At 37.9% G+C, this 21,803-nt stretch overlaps 1 protein-coding gene across 1 annotated transcript in view; it reads left to right on the forward strand.

Annotated features, from left to right (window-relative positions):
• Positions 1-21,803, forward strand: part of LOC125225271 (atrial natriuretic peptide-converting enzyme) — a 181,743-nt gene that overhangs the window by 153,769 nt on the left and 6,171 nt on the right. Inside the window, exons 13-15 of the mRNA XM_048128888.1 lie at positions 19,973-20,153; positions 20,377-20,530; positions 20,742-20,865. Coding sequence (XP_047984845.1) covers positions 19,973-20,153; positions 20,377-20,530; positions 20,742-20,865 — 459 coding nt within the window. The remainder of the gene's footprint in view (positions 1-19,972; positions 20,154-20,376; positions 20,531-20,741; positions 20,866-21,803) is intronic.

Consider the following 21,803-nt stretch of genomic DNA (forward strand, 5'->3'; position numbering starts at 1 on the left):
GGGACTTACAGCCTGGGGGTCAAGGTTGTTTCCTTGGCGGGGTGGCCCCAGTGGTCTCATTACGCGTAACGGCCGGCCATAAGTTTGGCCGATTTAATTCAATCGGCCATCGCTCATACAGGCCCGTCGCGGTTTTTACGAGCTAGAATAAAAGATGTCGCATAAATGTTACGCTTCGCTATAAAGTGTTGAGGATTTGGTTTTCAATTTGTTTTACATTGGCTAGGTATGTTTAGATTTTGGGTTTATTACGTACCTACTAGAGTTACTCACTTCAGTTACCTCATAAATTAAATATAACAAGATAATACCATCCCATACATTAAAATGCGACCGCCTAAGACCGCGCTTACACTCCACCACACATACATAGATGGCGCCACAAAAAAATGTCTGTCTGTAAGAGTAGGCAGAGCACGTGAAACTACCCACAAAAAAAAAAACAAATTATCAGGCACAGGTTGCTATCTTATCGCTCACACCATAATTGACTCATTATCTTGTTATTATATATGTTAGTGTTACATATAATGATATTAGTGATAAGCTCTTGGAGATATTATCCTGAATATAACATACAGTTGAAGTATGCCACCCCTACTGTAGGTAGTAATGGATACATTTAGGCAAATCCGACTGCCTTATTTTTCTCATAGACCTGTTGTCTAGGTGGTTCCGACCGTCTTTCGGGGATTATACACGTTCAGACGGCGTCTGTGAGGATAATCACGTCATATGTGGCTTTGATACACGGCGGGGCGATTACTACTAGGGCTTGCAATATCGGACGATTTTCAATTCCGGAACTGGTTTTCGAGATTGGACTTCAATTCCGGAATTCCGGAACTAGTTCCGGAATTGAACAATTTTTTTTGGTTTGGTTTTCTGGTGGGTTTTTGATGAAATAATACAATTTTAAATTGAAATTTATTATAAATCGACGTTTAAGACAATAACTCCGTAGCTGAAAGGCATATAACACTGAAATTTTCATTTTAGTAATTTTACAGGAAAGCTCATTTTGTGTCAAAATCGGTCTTGCAAGGTATTTCGAACTACAGTTAACGATACAAACGAGGTTTCAGTGCCAGTTTTCTGATAGTGGTCAACGTTACAGTTATTTTTTTATCCATTGACCATCGAAATAATATAAAAGTAATAATTTACAAGAATGGCATAACGTCTTGTTCATTTAACTGTAATAAAAGAAATATTGAATTACCTTTATCAGATTCGAGTAGGGACAAAATATATCCAAGCTAGCCCAAAAAGACATATTTTATGATTTATTCCTAGGTACCTACATGTACACCTTAATTTTTTGTAAAGAAATAAATCATTCTTTTCATATTCATAATTTTCCATACATTTGCTTCTCAAATCTTTTGATTTTGTGGTAAGTGGTAATAGACTTAGATAGAGTTTAGTAAAATATGCACACGTCTTTGTGAAAAATGTATAAAGTAACTACGACGTTATGCTTGTGAATGAATGTAATACCAAATACTACGATTTGCGTCTGAACTTAAGACTTTATGCCTAAAATATTCAGTGCTATGAGAAAAGAAGTAAAATTTTGAGTTTATAGATTTTGAGAATACCGATTAATTTAGATTATTACTGAAATTTAAGTTCGATCTAATAAATTGAGCATAAATAACGCTAATAAAATAATAATGTACCTAATGTTATTTATTTATATTTAATTTTCCTTCAGTATTCGAGCATAACACTCAACTCCTGGCTAGTCATTTTAAATTATCACAAAACACAACTTTCTACAACAAATATTTACTTTAAACTGATTATATATTTCACTTATTAGCTAAAACAATTGAGAGCAAAACCAGAAAGTAACAATGGTATAATATTAGCGGGTTAAAACTACACTATCTCGCTCTAACTAGCCCTGGATGCAACCCTTTGGTCATAAAATAGGCACTACCTGAATCCGAGCAGTGTCTAACTTAATGAATTTACATATCTTTTATAGACGCGGTCGTAGTTTTGTAAAATAACCAGGCTGATATTACACGTTTCGTCCAAAAATATATCTTTTTTCAACTCCGGAATTTTCGAGATTATGTGTTTCAATTCCGGAACTGTAATATCGGAAAAATTGTCCGAAATTCCGGAATTTCGAGATTCCGGAATTCCGGAATGCAAGCCCTAATCCATACTAATATTATAATTGCTACTCTGTCATGTTATTTAAAGTCTTACATAGCATAATAGACGTTCCCTCACTGCTCCATCAAATTCAAATTAAAATCCCTCGAACTCGTCAGCGCCAATGTAGAAAAAAAGTTTTGTTCTCAATATCAAAAAGCCGCACTTGTTACGCACAAAATGTTTTTATAAGACGCGCGTGTAGACTATTTAATGATAATGTAAGACTTCAAGAAATTGATATATTCAATTCAACTGTATTGTTGTCTCCCTTAAACGTGCTTTCAGATGATGTTGTTTAAATTATGATATTTAAACAACATCATCATAAAAAACATCATCTGATATTCCTTCAAGCTACCGATTTTTTTAAGCACATTTATTTTAGATAAATGAATTGTATAAGCATCACTAAAGTTATTGTTATCTTAGTGTAATAGATTTACAAGGTAAAATGTGTTACTCACTGTTTTGCACTGCATTATATTTAAAACATAAATAAAACTCTAGGTTTAGATTTTAAAAATACTAAGTAAGTACTAATATTTTTGTAAAAGACCATTTGTTTCTTTCTTTAATAAATAAATTATAAATGGGAAAGTGTGTGTGTCCGTTTGCTTGTCCGTCATTCACGGCAAAACGGAGCGACGAATTGACGTGATTTTTAAAGTGGAGATAGTTGAAGGGATGGAGAGTGACATATGCTACTTTTTGTCTCTTTCTAACGCGAGCGAAGCCGCGGGCAAAGCTATTTAGTAATATTTTTAACAGTTTGCTATTTGGTGCCTTGCAAGAAGAGGCTATTTAATCAGTTATGGCGACCCGCATAAACCTGAATTAGCTAATAATCGTTTGCTTTTATCTGTCATGTTGACTTTTGTATTTGCGAAAAAATGGAACACAATTTAACTATTTTTTTTTTTAATAATGAATAAGTGCCAAATGTATGTCCGCGTTATATTTGAATATATGAACGATTATAAATTATGGACGATTTTTATTTGGCATGAATTATTTCCTATTATAATTTGATTATTGACATTGATACGTACTAATTATAGTAGGTACTACTTACAACTTTACCCATTTCCGTAATTATTATTATTTTTCATTATTCTATTGTATTATTGACATTGTTTATTTTTGATTTGTACTATCTACATGGCAAAAATAAAAATAAAATAAATACATTAAATTTAGTACAATTTAATGTATTTATTTTAGTTTTACCATACTGATATTTTAATTATTTTTTGTTCGCACTAATTGTTTCCCTTTTAACTGTAATTTTAACTTTTTTATTTCATTAAAATTTGTAACGATCATTATACCAATAGTAATAGTAATATAAGCTGATATGTAAATTTTAATATACTAAACTATGTTTTTTCAGAGATACTCTTCTCTTTTAACTATGGTTGAAACCTGCAGTGAGCTTCTATTGAAAGATAAGCTCGTAAAGGATATTCCGCTATACACTGTGAGGAACAGTTGTACTATGATCTTTCCTACTTCCAACTATAAAAACCGGCCAAGAGCGTGTCGGGCCACGCTCAGTGTAGGGTTCCGTAGTTTTCCGTTTTTTTCTCAAAAACTACTGAACCTATCAAGTTCAAAATAATTTTCCTAGGAAGTCCTTATAAAGTTCTACTTTTGTGATTTTTTTCATATTTTTTAAACATATGGTTCAAAAGTTAGAGGGGGGGGACGCACTTTTTTTTCCTTTAGGAGCGATTATTTCCGAAAATATTAATATTATCAAAAAACAATCTTAGCAAACCCTTATTCATTTTTAAATACCTATCCAACAATATATCACACGTTGGGGTTGGAATGAAAAAAATATCAGCCCCCACTTTACATGTAGGGGGGTACCCTAATAAAACATTTTTTTCCACTTTTTGTTTTCGCACTTTGTTGGCGTGATTGATATACATATTGGTACCAAATTTCAGCTTTCTAGTGCTAACGGTTACTGAGATTATCCGCGGACGGACGGACGGACGGACGGACGGACGGACGGACGGACGGACGGACGGACGGACGGACGGACAGACAGACATGGCGAAACTATAAGGGTTCCTAGTTGACTACGGAACCCTAAAAATGGTGTATAATGTTCACATGTAACAGTTACAGTTTGTTACACTCATGAAACTGACACTTTTTTGTGTTAAATGTCAGTAAAAAAAAATCAATCCAAACAAAACTTAATCAAAATCAAACACTAAACAAAAACTACAGTATTATTATATATATTTTCTTTTTGTAGATATGTTAGATTAAGTTTAGTTAAGTATTTTTTTATTGTTTTGATATTGATGTAGGTAAGGTCAATACCAATAATCAGTTTGAGAGTTCATACGTTTATCACTAATCATGAGTAGCAAGTAGCAAAAGTATGAACTTGCAAAAACACCTGTGACAATGAATAAAATGGTCAAAATGTGAAGGCCAACACTTCTCCTTATAACACACTTACTCTTATTGACCTTATTGCTTTATTGAATAAAAAATTGTAAAAATATGTTTAGTACGAATGTTGCTATTTGATGTGATTTTACAATATTATAACAGAAAAGCGTCGTATTACTATTTACCTACTTAGGCATAATACGATATTACTTTTTTCTCACCCTTGCCTTTTTTATTGCGATAAAAAGCTTTATATTTCCCCCACGCATTTAGAGTAGAGTAGATAATATTTTCAAATCCCTTGTATAAAGTTGGCTACGGAAAATCTACCTGCGTATTATAAGCACATTTGCTTACAAACCCCACCCGCCATTATTCTACCATCACCGGATAAAGCTTAGATTAATGTCAAGTTTTATTAAATTCCTTCAGGACAAAGGGCGGTTTTGACAGGGAATAAATTGCCAACGCGTCTCGAACGCTAACGCAAACGCTAAGTTACCTCGTCTACGATAGTTTATCCACGTAACCGCCGAATACAAATGACAATGACAATAAACATGCAAACAGCGACGGTGCCAATAAACATGGCGACTTGGAACCTTGTTTGTTATATTGCGTGGTTATGACACAGGCGTGTTTGGCTTTTAACAACAGGTTAAACAATATGTCTAAATAAGTTGTGGACTAATGCGACAATATTAAAGGTCACATTTGGTACTGACGCAGATCAGATTCGTGACTTATCCACATCTAACCTTTTCGACACACATAATAAATATAAATATATTTTATTAATAAACGCAAAATCTACGCTTCCGGCGGAAATCCAGTCCGCGTCTTGAATCCACCAAAAATCTTCATGTAGGTATCATAACATAATATGCGATCCACTCCAGAATCTAGGTACAGCAACTTTTTGACGATGATCTTTTTTATATCCTGTAAATATTTGTATTTTATATAACAATATTAAATACGAATCGATCGCATCATCGAACGATCGGTGATTCGATGATGAGAATTTCGTGAAAGCCGGGATTTGGCTCATCTAGCGTACGGACATGTGGTGGCATTCTGGACAGAGCGGGCAATGGAGTCGTTATTATCTAGTAACTTTCTTGTGATTTAATATTTTTTTTATTTTATAATATTATTACTTTCAAATCTATTTCTCTTGCTCTTTCACATTTAAAGATTGTATCGTTAATTCTAAAGACACCGAAAACTTGGTCTAAATTTGACATGAGCATAATTTTGTATTATTATCTTACGAGAGTATGATCTGAGAGTATTGTTAAGCAATATCTGATACAAGAAGGTCTGATATTTGTTTGTATTAAGGCAGTTTATATGGTGCTTTTAATATCGTAGAGCAAAATGTATTACAGACAAGCCTATCGGGCTTAATTTGAGACTATTTCACCGGATCCTTTGTAAAAAAAAGTGTAATACTTATGTTTTAGATAAATCATTCAATCGTTATTCATTTAATCATAAAATGTACTTAGGCGACTCCATTGCCCGCTCTGTCCGGAAAGCCACCCACATATCCGTAGGTACGCTACGACGGTCGCCATGTGGATGTTGATTCATTTTGAGCCCTTCCTCGCTGCCGGCAGCACCGTAGGTTAGCTTTTTTTTAGTGTTTTAGTATTGTTTTGTGTTTAGTTTCGTATTTTACCTTTACATTCTTACACAAATATACATACCTATTTTAACTTTTTTTTTATTATAAGAAAAGAAACTTACAGTAAAGTTTTTAACTTCTCTGCCAAATAGGGTTTCTGATTTCTCGACCTATTAGAAGTCTCGAGTTTCGAGAAATCTCGAGCCCAAAGTCTCGAGTCTTTTTTTATAAATGGTAAAAGTTTGATAAAATAGTAAACAACAATATGATTAGTAGTTTTTATTGCACCACACTATTATAAAAAATGCGTAAGAGCAATAAAAATCTTCTTTGAAATAAACATAAATCAAATTTTAACAAGAAAACTACAATTATTGTCTTGAAAATAATACCTAATCCTTTAACTTCCCCGCCTGTGCACGGGTTAAGTAAATTAAAATGTCTTGTATTAAATCATAATGTCATTGAAATTAAACGTTTAAAATAACTTCTTCTTCTTCCTCGTTTCCTCATTGCCGAGGATCGCGACCACAAGTAGCGTGTCTCCATTGAACGCGGTCATAAGCCATGTGGACTGCACAGAATACGCTATCGCCACACGATTTCTTCACACAGTCAGACCATCTCTTACGAGCCCCAACCCAAGAATGTTTACCATTAATTCGCCATATTATGCATTGGTGCTCTCATAATGTGTCCGAAAAATCTGAGGGTCGCTCTCGGCATATTTTGGAAAGCCGTGTGGTGATATTTAGTTCTTGCAAAATAGAGATGTTTGTTAGTTCTTCTAGCTTTTCAAGTTATACTCGTAGCAGTCTTCGCCAGCACCACATCTCAATAGCGTCAATCTTAGCCACACCAAAACTTTTCAGGGTCCAAGTTTCGGCACCAAACATAAATATCGAGATTATCGAGAAGACAAGAGATCGAAATAATCGCACTTTATTTTGACGTACTCTTCGCTTATCGGTTATCAATGACCCAAGACACATAAACGCGCTGACTTTTTCGTACTTAATGACGAATTGCTTTTAAATAACACGAGGCTGTCAAAACTAGCCAAAGTCGCTGCCAGCTTACGTTGGAATGAGAAGTTAGATCGCTTTATCTCGTTATAATTTATGGCCGCCGTTCGACACCGTCCCCACCACCTCGCGATGAGACCGGGCAGAAGGTAAAAAGTTGCATTTCACTTCAGGTCGTACTTTACATTCGGGACTCGAGACGTCTCGAGTACCTGTCATTTTTTTCTCGTCTCGAATGAAGCCGAAATTCTCGAGAAGTCTCGAGTTCGAGACTCTCGAGCAGACACCCTACTGCCAAACTGCAAAAAATACTAATACTAATTTGAAATACTTACCTACTTAAATTAAATAATAAATTATAGACCTGCTCAATAGAAGTAACACGAGCTGTTTACTTTCTTTTGTAGGTCAAATCTCTAGACAGATTAATCCTAATTATCCTAATCTATGCAAAATAAAAGCGAGAGTTTCTGGTAGATTTCCACGGCTATTTCATCAATATTTATAATTTATCGATCTCCACATTTACCTTCAGGTATTATATCCGCTCTTGACAAAAACTGCCCTTTGTTTGTTATTTAAGATTTTCTTTACTTTCAATCATTCTCGATCACCTACAATGTTCTTCAAAAAGCATCCATACATTAGATAGATTAGGTTATATTAGATGACATGAGACGAATCTTACCTGTGGTTGGCAAGCAATGGGGACGGGACACGTGTACCGGCTATTCTCTAAATTGCAAGCATGGTACACAAAAGCTCTGCACAAAAACTGCCACGCCACGTGTTTATACTTCATCCAATGATGATGAAGTCTACTCAAGAGTAATCTTATAAGAAACATTCAGAAAGCGCAACTACATCTTAATGCCTTGTTCAAAAATATTTATCTATTCACTTGCCCCAGCTAAGGCAAAATGTGACATATATTATAATCTTAACAAATAATATTCCTGAATAAGTGCCCATTGACTATGGGATCCACTTACGTTGTAACGGTCGGTTTTTAAATAACACGAGGCTGTCAAAACTAGCCAAAGTCGCTGCCAGCTTACGTTGGAATGAGAAGTTAGATCGCTTTATCTCGTTATAATTTATGGCCGCCGTTCGACACCGTCCCCACCGCCTCGCGATGAGACCGGGCAGAAGGTAAAAAGTTGCATTTCACTTCAGGTCGTACTTTACATTCGGGACTCGAGACGTCTCGAGTACCTGTCATTTTTTTCTCGTCTCGAATGAAGCCGAAATTCTCGAGAAGTCTCGAGTTCGAGACTCTCGAGCAGACACCCTACTGCCAAACTGCAAAAAATACTAATACTAATTTGAAATACTTACCTACTTAAATTAAATAATAAATTATAGACCTGCTCAATAGAAGTAACACGAGCTGTTTACTTTCTTTTGTAGGTCAAATCTCTAGACAGATTAATCCTAATTATCCTAATCTATGCAAAATAAAAGCGAGAGTTTCTGGTAGATTTCCACGGCTATTTCATCAATATTTATAATTTATCGATCTCCACATTTACCTTCAGGTATTATATCCGCTCTTGACAAAAACTGCCCTTTGTTTGTTATTTAAGATTTTCTTTACTTTCAATCATTCTCGATCACCTACAATGTTCTTCAAAAAGCATCCATACATTAGATAGATTAGGTTATATTAGATGACATGAGACGAATCTTACCTGTGGTTGGCAAGCAATGGGGACGGGACACGTGTACCGGCTATTCTCTAAATTGCAAGCATGGTACACAAAAGCTCTGCACAAAAACTGCCACGCCACGTGTTTATACTTCATCCAATGATGATGAAGTCTACTCAAGAGTAATCTTATAAGAAACATTCAGAAAGCGCAACTACATCTTAATGCCTTGTTCAAAAATATTTATCTATTCACTTGCCCCAGCTAAGGCAAAATGTGACATATATTATAATCTTAACAAATAATATTCCTGAATAAGTGCCCATTGACTATGGGATCCACTTACGTTGTAACGGTCGGCTTATATTGTTTATTTAATTTTTTTACAGTTTTGTCCCATGTTTTATGAGTTTCTGAGCGCTTCAATTTATCGCGGAAATTTAACATAAACGTCGTATGTTTACCAACATTCGTCTCGATGTGCCATCACCATCAGTCTCCGTCAGTACGCTTTTACTAATAAATTGGGAGTAAATCTTTGCGTCTGACAGTATAAAGGAAGATTTGCTAGATCTACGACAATAGGATGACGTAATAAATGCCTCAATATGTTGGCGCTTCTGGGAAGTTATTCTATTATACCAACTGAGAAACTACTTGAACATTGACTGCTTTTTAACCGACTTCAAAAAAGGAGGAGGTTCTCAATTCGACTGAATGTTTATTTTTACAGTTTTCTTTTTTAGTAAAACCCATGCCTGAGTGAACTGTTGGTTTCTACACACACACATACTACGTCAACAGATATATGGTGCTACGTTTATTTTATTTCTTATGCAACAAATTAAGCTACCATAATATCGTTATCGCGCTAAATGATTATTCCGATTTTTATTGCCAAGAAAACTTTTTTTATGATATAGGCAGCAAACGCTGTCATCGCTGCCCATGAACATAAAAGTATGCAACATCAGGGGAGCCACTTATGCGTAGCCGACCTTTGAGAACCCTAAATACTTACTTCATTTAACATAAAAACCTTTTTTTTTAACACGCTTTTATTAGGTCGTCGTGTATGTAACTAACTATGTAATGGAATCTGCGGAGGCTAATTTAACCATCTTCCAAGGATCGTAGCGTAATGAAAATTGGCAGCTATATGTAGTTCCGATGACAATACAATAATATGGTACTGTTGAGCTGATCTGATGATGGAGTCGGAAGATATGAACTGGAACTACATGATGGAACATCGTATCATAGCCGTTTTTGGGTTTCTTAGAAAAGTCTTGTAATGAACTTTGACTACAATTAGGTTTCAAGGTCTGATGATGAAGCCGAAAGATATGAACTGGAACTACATGATGGAACATCGTATCATAGCTGTTTTTGGGTTTCTTAGAAAAGTCTTGTAATGAACTTTGACTACGATTAGGTTTCAAGGTCTGATGATGGAGCCGGAAGATATGAGCTGGAACTACATGATGGAACATCGTGTCATAGCTGTTTTTGGGCTTCTTAGAAAAGTCTTGTAATGAACTTTGACTACGATTAGGTTTCAAGGTCTGATGATGGAGCCGGAAGATATGAACTGGAACTACATGATGGAACATCGTATCATAGCTGTTTTTGGGCTTCTTAGAAAAGTCTTGTAATGAACTATGACTACGATTAGGTTTCAAGGCCTGATGATGGTGCCGGAAGATAAGAACAGAAAAAGGGGGAGGGGGGCTCGAGGGGGAAGCATGAAAGAAAGATCAACGTAGTATTTAAAAAAAGTTGGGTTAGCGTTTTCTTGTGACCTTTCAGAGCAAACAAAGGGGGCTCGGGGGCGAAGCCCCCGCATGAAAGAAAGATCAACGTAGTATTTAAGATAAGTTGGGTTAGCGTTTTCTTGTGATCTTTAAGAGCAAATAAAGGGGGCTCGGGGGCGAAGCCCCCGCATAAAAGAAAGATTAACATAGTATTTAAAATAAGTTGGGATTGCGTTTTCTTGTGACCTTTCAGAGCGAACAAAGGGGGCTCGGGGGCGAAGCCCCCGCATGAAAGAAAGATCAACGTAGTATTTAAGATAAGTTGGGTTAGCGTTTTCTTGTGACCTTTAAGAGCAAACAAAGGGGGCTCGGGGGCGAAGCCCCCGCATAAAAGAAAGATTAACCTAGTATTTAAAATAAGTTGGGATATCGTTTTCTTGTGACCTTTCAGAGCAAACAAAGGGGGCTCGGGGGCGAAGCCCACCGCATGAAAGAAAGATCAACGTAGTATTTAAGATAAGTTGGGTTAGCGTTTTCTTGTGACCTTTAAGAGCAAACAAAGGGGGCTCGGGGGCGAAGCCCCCGCATGAAAGAAAGATCAACGTAGTATTTAAGATAAGTTGGGTTAGCGTTTTCTTGTGACCTTTCAGAGCAAACAAAGGGGGCTCGGGGGCTCGGGCCCCGCATAAAAGAAAGATCAACGTTGTATTTAAAATAAGTTGGGTTAAGTTTTCTTGTGATCCTTAAGAGTAAAGAAAAGGGGGCCTCGGGGGGCGAAACCCCTCGAATGAAAGAAAGATCAACGAAGTATTTAGAATAAGTTGGGTTAGCGTTTTCTTGTGACTTTAAGAGCAAACAAAGGGGGGCTCGGGGGGCGAAGCCCCCCGCATGAATGAAAGATCAACGTAGTATTTAAGATCAGTTGGGTTAGCGTTTTCTTGTGACCTTTAAGTGCAAACAAAGGGAGGCTCGGGGGGCGAAGCCCCTCGAATGAAAGAAAGATCAACGAAGTATTTAGAATAAGTTGGGTTAGGGTTTTCTTGTGACCTTTAAGAGCAAACAAAGGGGGGCTCGGGGGGCGAAGCCCCCCGCATAAAAGAAAGATTAACGTAGTATTTAAAACAAGTTGGGTTAGCGTTTTCTTGTGACCTTTAAGAGCAAACAAAGGGGGGCTCGGGGGCGAAGCCCCCGCATGAAAGAAAGATCAACGTAGTATTTAAGATCAGTTGGGTTAGCGTTTTCTTGTGACCTTTAAGTGCAAACAAAGGGGGGCTCGGGGGGCAAAGCCCCCCGCATTAAAGAAAGATTAACGTAGTATTTAAAATAAGTTGGGTTAGCGTTTTCTTGTGACCTTTCAGAGCAAACAATGGGGGGCTCGGGGGGCGAAGCCCCCCGCATGAAAGAAAGATCAACGTAGTATTTAAGATAAGTTGGGTTAGCGTTTTCTTGTGACCTTTAAGAGCAAACAAAGGGGGGCTCGGGGGGCGAAGCCCCCCGCATAAAATAAAGATTGACGTAGTATTTAAAATAAGTTGGGATAGCGTTTTCTTGTGACCTTTCAGAGCAAACAAAGGGGGGCTCGGGGGGCGAGGCCCCCCGCATAAAAGAAAGATCAACGTTGTATTTAAAATAAGTTGGGTTAAGTTTTCTTGTGATCCTTAAGAATAAGAAGAAAAGGGGGCCTCGGGGGGCGAAGCCCCTCGAATGAAAGAAAGATCAACGAAGTATTTAGAACAAGTTGGGTTAGCGTTTTCTTGTGACCTTTAAGAGCAAACAAAGAGGGGCTCGGGGGGCGAAGCCCCCCGCATGAAAGAAAGATCAACGTAGTATTTAAGATCAGTTGGGCTAGCGTTTTCTTGTGACCTTTAAGTGCAAACAAAGGGGGGCTCGGGGGGCGAAGCCCCCGCATAAAAGAAAGATTAACGTAGTATTAAAATAAGTCGGGTTAGCGTTTTCTTGTGACCTTTCAGAGCAAACAAAGGGGGGCTCGGGGGGCGAAGCCCCCCGCATGAAAGAAAGATCAACGTAGTATTTAAGATAAGTTGGGTTAGCGTTTTCTTGTGACCTTTAAGAGCAAACAAAGGGGGGCTCGGGGGGCGAAGCCCCCGCATAAAAGATAGATTAACGTAGTATTTAAAATAAGTTGGGTTAGCGTTTTCTTGTGACCTTTCAGAGCAAACAAAGGGGGCTCGGGGCGAAGCCCCCGCATAAAAGATAGATCAACGTTGTATTTAAAATAAGTTGGGTTAAGGTTTTCTTGTGATCCTTAAGAGTAAAAAAAGGGGGCTCGGGGGCGAAGCCCCCGCATGAAAGAAAGATCAACGTAGTATTTAGAATAAGGTGGGTTAGCGTTTTCTTGTGACCTTTAAGAGCAAACAAAGGGGTGCTCGCGGGGCTTCCGCATAAAAGAAAGATAAACGTTGTATTTAAAATAAGTTGGGTTAGGGTTTTCTTGTCACCCTTAAGAGTAACGAAAAGGGGGGCTCGGGGGGCGAAGCCCCCCGCATAAAAGGAAGATTAACGTAGTATTTAAAATAAGTTGGGTTAGCGTTTTCTTGTGACCTTTAAGAGCAAACAAAGGGGGGCTTGGGGGGCGAAGCCCCCGCATAAAAGAAAGATCAACGTTGTATTTAAAATAAGTTGGGTAATGGTTTTCCTGTGACCCTTAAGAGCAAATAAAGGGGGGTTCGGCAAAAAAGAAATACTTAAATTTTGTTTGAATTAGTTGAAATGTGACAATATTTTCTAATCGAGTCAAACAAAATCCCACTAGCTGAGAGCTTCAAAACAATGTATGGCGAAAGTATGTCTCTCTAATGTCTTCAAAAAGTCTGCGATGGCACATGTCTATATTGTCTATCTTTTACGGATAACTTACTAGGTATAAACATTTTTATGATAATACCGTAATAAGAAGGTAGCCGCTAGTTATTATTAAGTAGCAATTAGCAATAAGTACACATTAAGCCACAAATGGCATGTAAAATCCGCCTACTTGAAATAAATTTATGTATAAATGTTAAAAGTATTTCATTATTAATGACTAAAAAGTATAAAATAAATTAATAGTTTAAAAAACACTATGAAACACGCTTTTATAAGTGCACGTAAAAGCCAAAAATAAATTATGGATCGTTCAATTTGTCTCTATTTGTGAGCTGAAGTTTAAAAACTATGTGCTTTTAATTATAATATTTGATTGTAAAAGCGTGGGGCGCTGGAACAGGAAAGACTTTCTTGTAAACAAATACTAATCCGAACTTCCTGGCGAATGAAGTTGCATAAGAACATAACGTTTACATATGCCGCCTAAGGGTTACCAAAGAGAACCAAAGATATCTCGTCCACGAACAAGAACTCTGCATCCTGTCACTGTAGACACTTTCCCCTTTTGTACTTTGATTACTGTCGACTCTCCTCGCTACTAGCGCATATTTTGTCTGAGTTCGACAAACTGGTACCTACTTTGAACACTGACTTTTAATTGATTTGACTGTTTAATGTAGAACCTACTAGTCATGCTGCAACTCCAGTTAGCGCGTCAATCTGTGTAACCTCCTTCCCGTAACATAGCATAATTTGATTTATCAGCAAATTATACAAAAAGTCTTTCCTGTTCCAGCGCCCCACGCTTTTACAATCAAATATTATAATTAAAAGCACATAGTTTTTAAACTTCAGCTCACAAATAGAGACAACTTGAACGATCCATAATTTATTTTTGGCTTTTACGTGCACTTATAAAAGCGTGTTTCATAGTGTTTTTTAAACTATTAATTTATTCTTAAGACTTTTTGATAACCAATAACAAAATATTTACTTTAATTTAATTTTTACCAGCCATCTTTGAGCAAATCCAAACTTTATTGTGCTGCGATTACACGATGAGTCAAAAAGTTTGTAAATTTTTAAAATCAAATGCATAACTTAATCAGAAACAAAGTTGTGTTTATCAAAAGGCTTAAAGCGAAATTGCTTTAAGACCTTTAAGTAGTCGGGGTCCCAAGTGGCAGGGTCATTTTTCTTAATATAAATGCTGACGGGGGCGATTACTGGAACTTTTCTAATTATGTTTTTGTCGAGACCAACAATGGCCGTCAGGTGTGCGGTTCTTGCTTAAGTTAATAGCGAAAGCGGGGTAAAGTTAATCGTTTGTGGAGAATTGATTACCTACGGCTGAATGAAGATTGACTCCAATGCAATCGTCAATCACCCACAACACAAGCCTTCTTGAGCTTGCCGTGGGATTAGGTCAGTTTGTGTAATAATGCCCTATAATATTAAATTTATGCAATCACGATAAATTTTATACGTTGGAACTAACAAAGAACGCCCATTAGTTTACTTATAGTTAATTAATGCGTCTCTTGAAGATACCTTAGAAACGTAACTTACAGGATGTTGAGCATACATAGAGGGTTACAATTGTATAGGTAATATTTTTAATATATTGTGCCGTTAAGGGCCACTTGCACCAATGAAAATGGAGGGTTAACCCACACATTTTATATGGAATTTGACAGATGACAGCCCATTAACCCTGAGTTAAGTGGTTGGTGCAAGTGGGCCTTAGAAGTGTATCTTTAAAATATGTAGTTAATCCAAGTGAAGTGACCTAACCCGGATGACATTTTCTTATTTCATTTACAAAGTCAAATCAAGACTATGTACTGCAGAGACAATGAGCCTGTACCGAAGCATGAAGGGTAAACTCAGTTCTACACCGTAGCAGAAGAAGGGAAGTGCCCATCTGTTATAAATGCCACGCGAACCGAAAGCCTCGTAGCGCCTGGAAGTCAAATTAATGTTTCATATTCAAATGTTTTAATTTTCTTCCTCAGTTTTTATTCTTTACATATCTCGGGGCCATGGAGTCCCGGGCTTTTGGAAGGCATGCGTGGGGCCGAAGCCAACAGCGCAGAGGCCCTTTAGAACAGTTTAATCTGAATGTAATGTGAAATGAGTTTTTATTATTATTACATCATGCAGAATAACCTCTCAACCGCGTTCTAAAAATGAGGATTAATTTAACACAATACTTAAGACATCTCTATACATTTACACTACCGTCAAAAAGTTTAAGACCAAACACAATGTTCAGTGTCATTGTTATAAACCCTTCTAAAAATCATCAAACTAAATTTGTAATCAATAACAACGTAATCTTATTATATTGATCGGCAACCCATTTGTTCTGCAAGAAGATAACGATCCCAAACACTCAGCAAAGATCTGTAGAAGCTACACAATCAATAAAGAACGCCAAGGTGTGTTAAAAAATATGATTTGGCCACTCCCCAGACCTTAACCCGATCGAACTTTTATGGGATGAACTCGACCGTAGAGTCCGAAGACAATAATGTCCGACATCTGCAACAGGTCTATGGGAGATACTGCAGTACGAGTGGAAATCCATTAGCCAAGAAACGCTACACAAACTTATAGTAGCAAGAATGCCAAGAATCTGCTCGGAAGTGAAAAAGCGTCGAGGAGGATTTTTCGATGAGAAAAACGTTTAGCTTTTATTTCTTATTATGATCCCTTTTTAAAAATTGTTATACGCTTTATTTTGTCGGTTGTAGGTACTGAAAAGTAATATTCTCATAGGAACTTCATGAAATGTTGATTATTTGCATATATCGTGTTTGGTCTTAAACTTTTTGACGGTAGTGTATATTTTTAGTTTCTGTAATATGCGTTCGACCACACATGCAAATTTACATTATATAATTTTGCCCTCTAAGCTAACATAATTTTTCTCTTGCTTTGTTCTTTAAGTCATCCAGATCAAATTCAAAATCTGTTATAAAACCAATAATTATGCACCTGAGAGATATTAAATAAATAAGTAAATATTGGGGACGACTTACACAGATCAACTTAGCCCCAAACTAAGCAAAGCTTGTACTATGGGTGCTAAGCGATGATATACATACTGAAATAGATAAATACATACTTATATACATAGAAAAATATTAATAAATACCTAAACTAAAAACCATACCTAACATAGAGTAAAACGAAATCTCTTTAGCTTTACAAAAGGTAAGAGTCGTGTAACTTGGGACATTATAATTTGTTTACCGTACTACAGAAAGGGTTTTTTATTTTCAATTACCCTCCGAACGCCGCTCCGGCTGAATAGCGAACTCATTCCGACGAGAGGTTTCATTTTTGTCCCCTCATTTGTTTAATAGAAGCCATTATAATTGGGTACCTGTACCTATTTTCCCGTGCTGTTTAGCCCCCTTTAGAATTTAAACAGTTTGTAAACTTAAGTACTACAGATTTAAAAATACTTCTCGATGTACAAAGCTAGCTTTCTATAAAGCTGGGATTGACTTCGCTGCGGAAGCGCAAATGTGTTGAAGGTATTTGTAAACGTACACCTATTATAAGAATGGTACAATGGAATAGAAACGTACTCGTGTGTAAGCTACTACTTACTACTACACCAAGCTACCTACACTTAAAGCTTGTTTCGATATATAAACAAGTCTAGACTACTTAGGTAACAAAGTCAAGGATACACTAGGGCAAATTAAGTGGCAGATGAAGAGGCAAGACGGTACCGGACTTCGCTTACACATTTCGCGAGTGTATATTAAATTCGTTATCGCCAGTATTAGAAAAAAGGAACATTGAATTTATCTTATATCGCAGCTCGTCTTCTTGGAAGCCTACAATATGAGAATAAGATATAATTTTATTTACACGTGTAGACGGAAAACAGGCACAATATTCAAATATAGACTTCAGGGTTAAGTACTACAATAAAGTAGGAATCACGAGGAATATAGAAAGCCTTTCTACCTATCAATATGGTGGATGGTGGGAAGTCCTTGACCGTAATCAGAATAGGTTTAGGTAGGAATTCTAAAATGTATGTGTAGGAACTGACATAAATTTTGCGCTTGAACATCCAAGCACATTTCTTCAACTTGTAAAGTTACTTGACGTCCGTTGAGCCTTTGAGCCCACTGATCAGTTGGGGTTTCCGAGTGACTCATACCTATTTATTACCTACACAAACAGGAATAAAATATTAAGCCGTTTTTGGGTTTTGAGGACCTAAGTATACACCGTGTTTCACTTAACACTAAAAACCTGAAAACCGTTTGTTCAGAATCGAGAGTAGAATCGATTGAGCTACATCTTGATGGGGGTAATATTTTTATTTAAATTAGTATTATTAGTTATTTTTTATGTGCCTATTCTATTGTATTCGTAATACTACATTGTGTATATCGCATTGCTAGAGGTTGTATACCTTTTTCAGTATTTGGGGGTATTAATACTGGCTGGTTACTTGGACGATTATTTTTTCCGCTGCAAGTTTGACGTTGTTTTTCAGTTTAATCTTAATGTTTATCATAAGTCATAACAAATTGAACTCGTACCTAATTACAACCTTGTCATTTTGAATATTGGGTTTAAATTTGCTTACTGCGATTACCTGTCCAATTTGAAGTTTACTGTGACAAAGCTTTAAAGTGTTTTACAGTGACATCTTAGCTGTCTATTGGTAAACCTTATGTCGTTGCAGTAACGTCCACAAATAAATAGTTTTATGGTTTATGATGGTAGTTAGCAATTATTTTATTAAGTGTAGAGCTAAAAGTCAAGTAGAGCTGTACAGAAAATTAAAAATTCAATTTAAAAAAAAGTAACCATCAGATTGAAAGATGAATACTCTAGATGAGTTTAAAAAATAAAAATCAGTTGGGGTGTCTGAGGTTTTGAGTGATACCGGAAACACGTTGTAGTAGTGTCAGGGGCGGCTCACTCCGCGATTCTATCGCCGCGCTACAAGTACATGCTGGCGGCCGCGAGTTCGCGGCCCAATCAGGGGTGGCGCGCGTTCTCACGGAACGCACGTTCGCACTTTCTATTGTTACTTTACGTCGAAAGTTTTTTTTAAGGTTCATATGCGATATCCGCGTGTAGAATACCTAATAATGATATGTTAAATAGACATGAATAAAATAAATACCATAGGACATTCTTACACAGATCTACTATTGATTAAGTCCCACGGAAAAGTTCAATAAGGCTTGTGATGTTGGAACTTAAACAAAAATATATCAATTCTGTTATATATAATATACCTAGAAAGTACCCAAGATTTGAATATTACAACATTTTATCTGAGTATTAGTTCGTTTTAATCCATAGACAATCCTGGCGTCGGACGCTGCGTACGTGCGGCTCTTTTCTTTGTAAGAATTTTGTAGGCATTTAAAGGCGGCATTTCGTGAACATCAAAGCAGTGGGCCTTCTGTACTTGTACTATTATAATATTCTGTGTTAGTGTGTTAATAGTTATTTGTTATACAAGGGGGCAAAGTTGTATTTTAACGCAGAGTGTGGAGTTGAAAAACGAGCAAGTGAAAGGATTCTATAGTTGAACCACGAGCGAAGCGAGTGGTTCGTGAATAGAATCCTGAACTTGCGAGTTTTTTAACACACGAAAAGTAAAATACATTTGCACCCGAGTGTAACACAAAACTTTTCCCCTCACTATAGCGAGGAAACTACAACGCAAAAAATGCGTTTATCCACAGATGTCATATATACCATAGATCAAGCAAACGTATCTACTTAGCGTGTCAAATGAACTCAGTGAATTCCACTGAGTTGTCCGTCTTTAATCGCAGCTTGCAGCTTTCGGGCGTCAATTTTTGTAAGTTGAAGTCAATCAAAACATAAAAAATGCCTCGTTACGTGATATTCAATTGCAACAACACAAAAATTATGAACAATCAAGAGCCTGAGACATATTTAAAATTACAGGCAAGAAACAACTTCAGTACAAAATTTGACACGCTCGGCCCCTATACAAATAGATGAACTTGTTTCTTCTATCTAAATATAGTTCTGTGCGTTTATCACTGCTTCCAGTAGTTCCACAGGTGGTAAATCATCTTTATTACTAGATTCACCTACTTTTATTATAAATTTTAAAGCAGTTAATTTGACTTTATTCAAGGTCAAATTACTTTACCCACTAGTGGATAAAATGCGTTTTTAGCCGCTGGTATTAAAGGACAAAACACGTGTTTCCGAGCTAGTGAGGGGAAAAACAAATTAAAAGCGTCTAGCTTCTAGTAAGTAGATTGTTTTTATGCACTGCCGATCACTGTTTAAATCACTGCTTACAAAACAGTGGGTCATTTTCTATGTATGTAGATATATTAAATTTGTTTATTCACGGTGTCACTTCATAAAAAAATCTGATGCTGCAAACCACACACACACACATTTTTACATAATATGTTATTGAAACGTTGGCTTGTTGTAAGATACTATATTATAAATAATTGTCCTCAGAATGCGGTCGCCGCCGTACGCCGCCGAAGGGCACAAAGCGCATCGTGGGAGGAGTGGAGGCTACTCCGGGCGACTGGCCGTTCCTCGCGGCCATCCTCGGCGGACCTGAAGAGGTGTTCTACTGCGCCGGAGTCCTGGTAGCTGACCAGTGGGTGCTTACCGCTAGCCACTGCGTGGGCAAGTGAGTGTTCTGTGTAACTTGTCCGGTAGAAGCAGGCAGAGAGCGCATTGTAGGCCTCATGCCTGCGTTGCCATACGATGCCACGCCATTTGTCATATTAAGAAAGAATAATAAGAGATGGCGGAGTAAGAATGCTCAGTGACTTAAAGTGCTAATTGTCAATATTTAAGTGGCCTTCACTGTCGGCGCACCTACCCAAGTTTAGCAAGTGATTTGTTCCCAGCCACTCGGACGTGAACGGGTGGACGATCCAGCTGGGCATCACCCGGCGCCGCTCGCACGCCTACTACGGCCAGAAAGTGAAAGTGCGCCGCGTCGTGCCGCATCCGCTGTACAACGTCGGTGTCGCTCATGACAACGACATCGCCTTATTTCAAGTAACTTTTGTTCAAATATTATCATTTTTAGTTCGGAATTTAATACTATGTCAGCAATATCTTTCTTTATATTTTGCCAAGAGTGGCACTGAGACTTTTAGCAGTTTCATGTGCTCTGTCTACCCCTTTATGGGATACAAGCGTGAATGTATGTATTTTTTTTAATAAACCATCGATGATGAATTAATATAATATTTGGTATGAATAACAGCTGGCAGTCCGAGTACGTTACCACGAGCACTTGTCTCCGGTCTGTCTCCCACCAGCGGACCGCGTGTTGCCGTCGGGCACTTCCTGCACTGTCATCGGCTGGGGCAAGCGGGATGACAAAGACAGTGAGTAGACTACATCTGGTGTGTTACGTGGAGTACATGATGCCTATATGTCTCCCACCAGCGGACCGCGTGTTGCCGCCGGGCACTTACTGCACTGTCATCGGCTGGGGCAAGCGGGATGACAAAGACAGTGAGTAGACTACATCTGGTGTGTTACGTGGAGTACATGATGCCTATATGTCTCCCACCAGCGGACCGCGTGTTGCCGCCGGGCACTTACTGCACTGTCATCGGCTGGGGCAAGCGGGATGACAAAGACAGTGAGTAGACTACATCTGGTGTGTTACGTGGAGTACATGATGCCTATATGTCTCCCACCAGCGGACCGCGTGTTGCCGCCGGGCACTTACTGCACTGTCATCGGCTGGGGCAAGCGGGATGACAAAGACAGTGAGTAGACTACATCTGGTGTGTTACGTGGAGTACATGATGCCTATATGTCTCCCACCAGCGGACCGCGTGTTGCCGCCGGGCACTTACTGCACTGTCATCGGCTGGGGCAAGCGGGATGACAAAGACAGTGAGTAGACTACATCTGGTGTGTTACGTGGAGTACATGATGCCTATATGTCTCCCACCAGCGGACCGCGTGTTGCCGCCGGGCACTTACTGCACTGTCATCGGCTGGGGCAAGCGGGATGACAAAGACAGTGAGTAGACTACATCTGGTGTGTTACGTGGAGTACATGATGCCCATATGTCTCCCACCAACGGACCGCGTGTTGCTACCGGGAAATTACTGCACTGTCATCGGCTGGGGCAAGCGGGATGACAAAAACAGACACCTGTTTCCAGTCTATCGTCTAATATCGGATGTCGGATGATGAACATCGAAAAATCATTAGACTATTTATTAATTAAGTATTTGTATTTTAATTAAGACACTTAATTTAATATCTTTATAATTAGTCTCAAGATCTGGAGACAATTCATTTTAT

The sequence above is a fragment of the Leguminivora glycinivorella genome, chromosome 4 (assembly GCF_023078275.1).
Source record: "Leguminivora glycinivorella isolate SPB_JAAS2020 chromosome 4, LegGlyc_1.1, whole genome shotgun sequence".
NCBI lineage: Eukaryota > Metazoa > Arthropoda > Insecta > Lepidoptera > Tortricidae > Leguminivora > Leguminivora glycinivorella.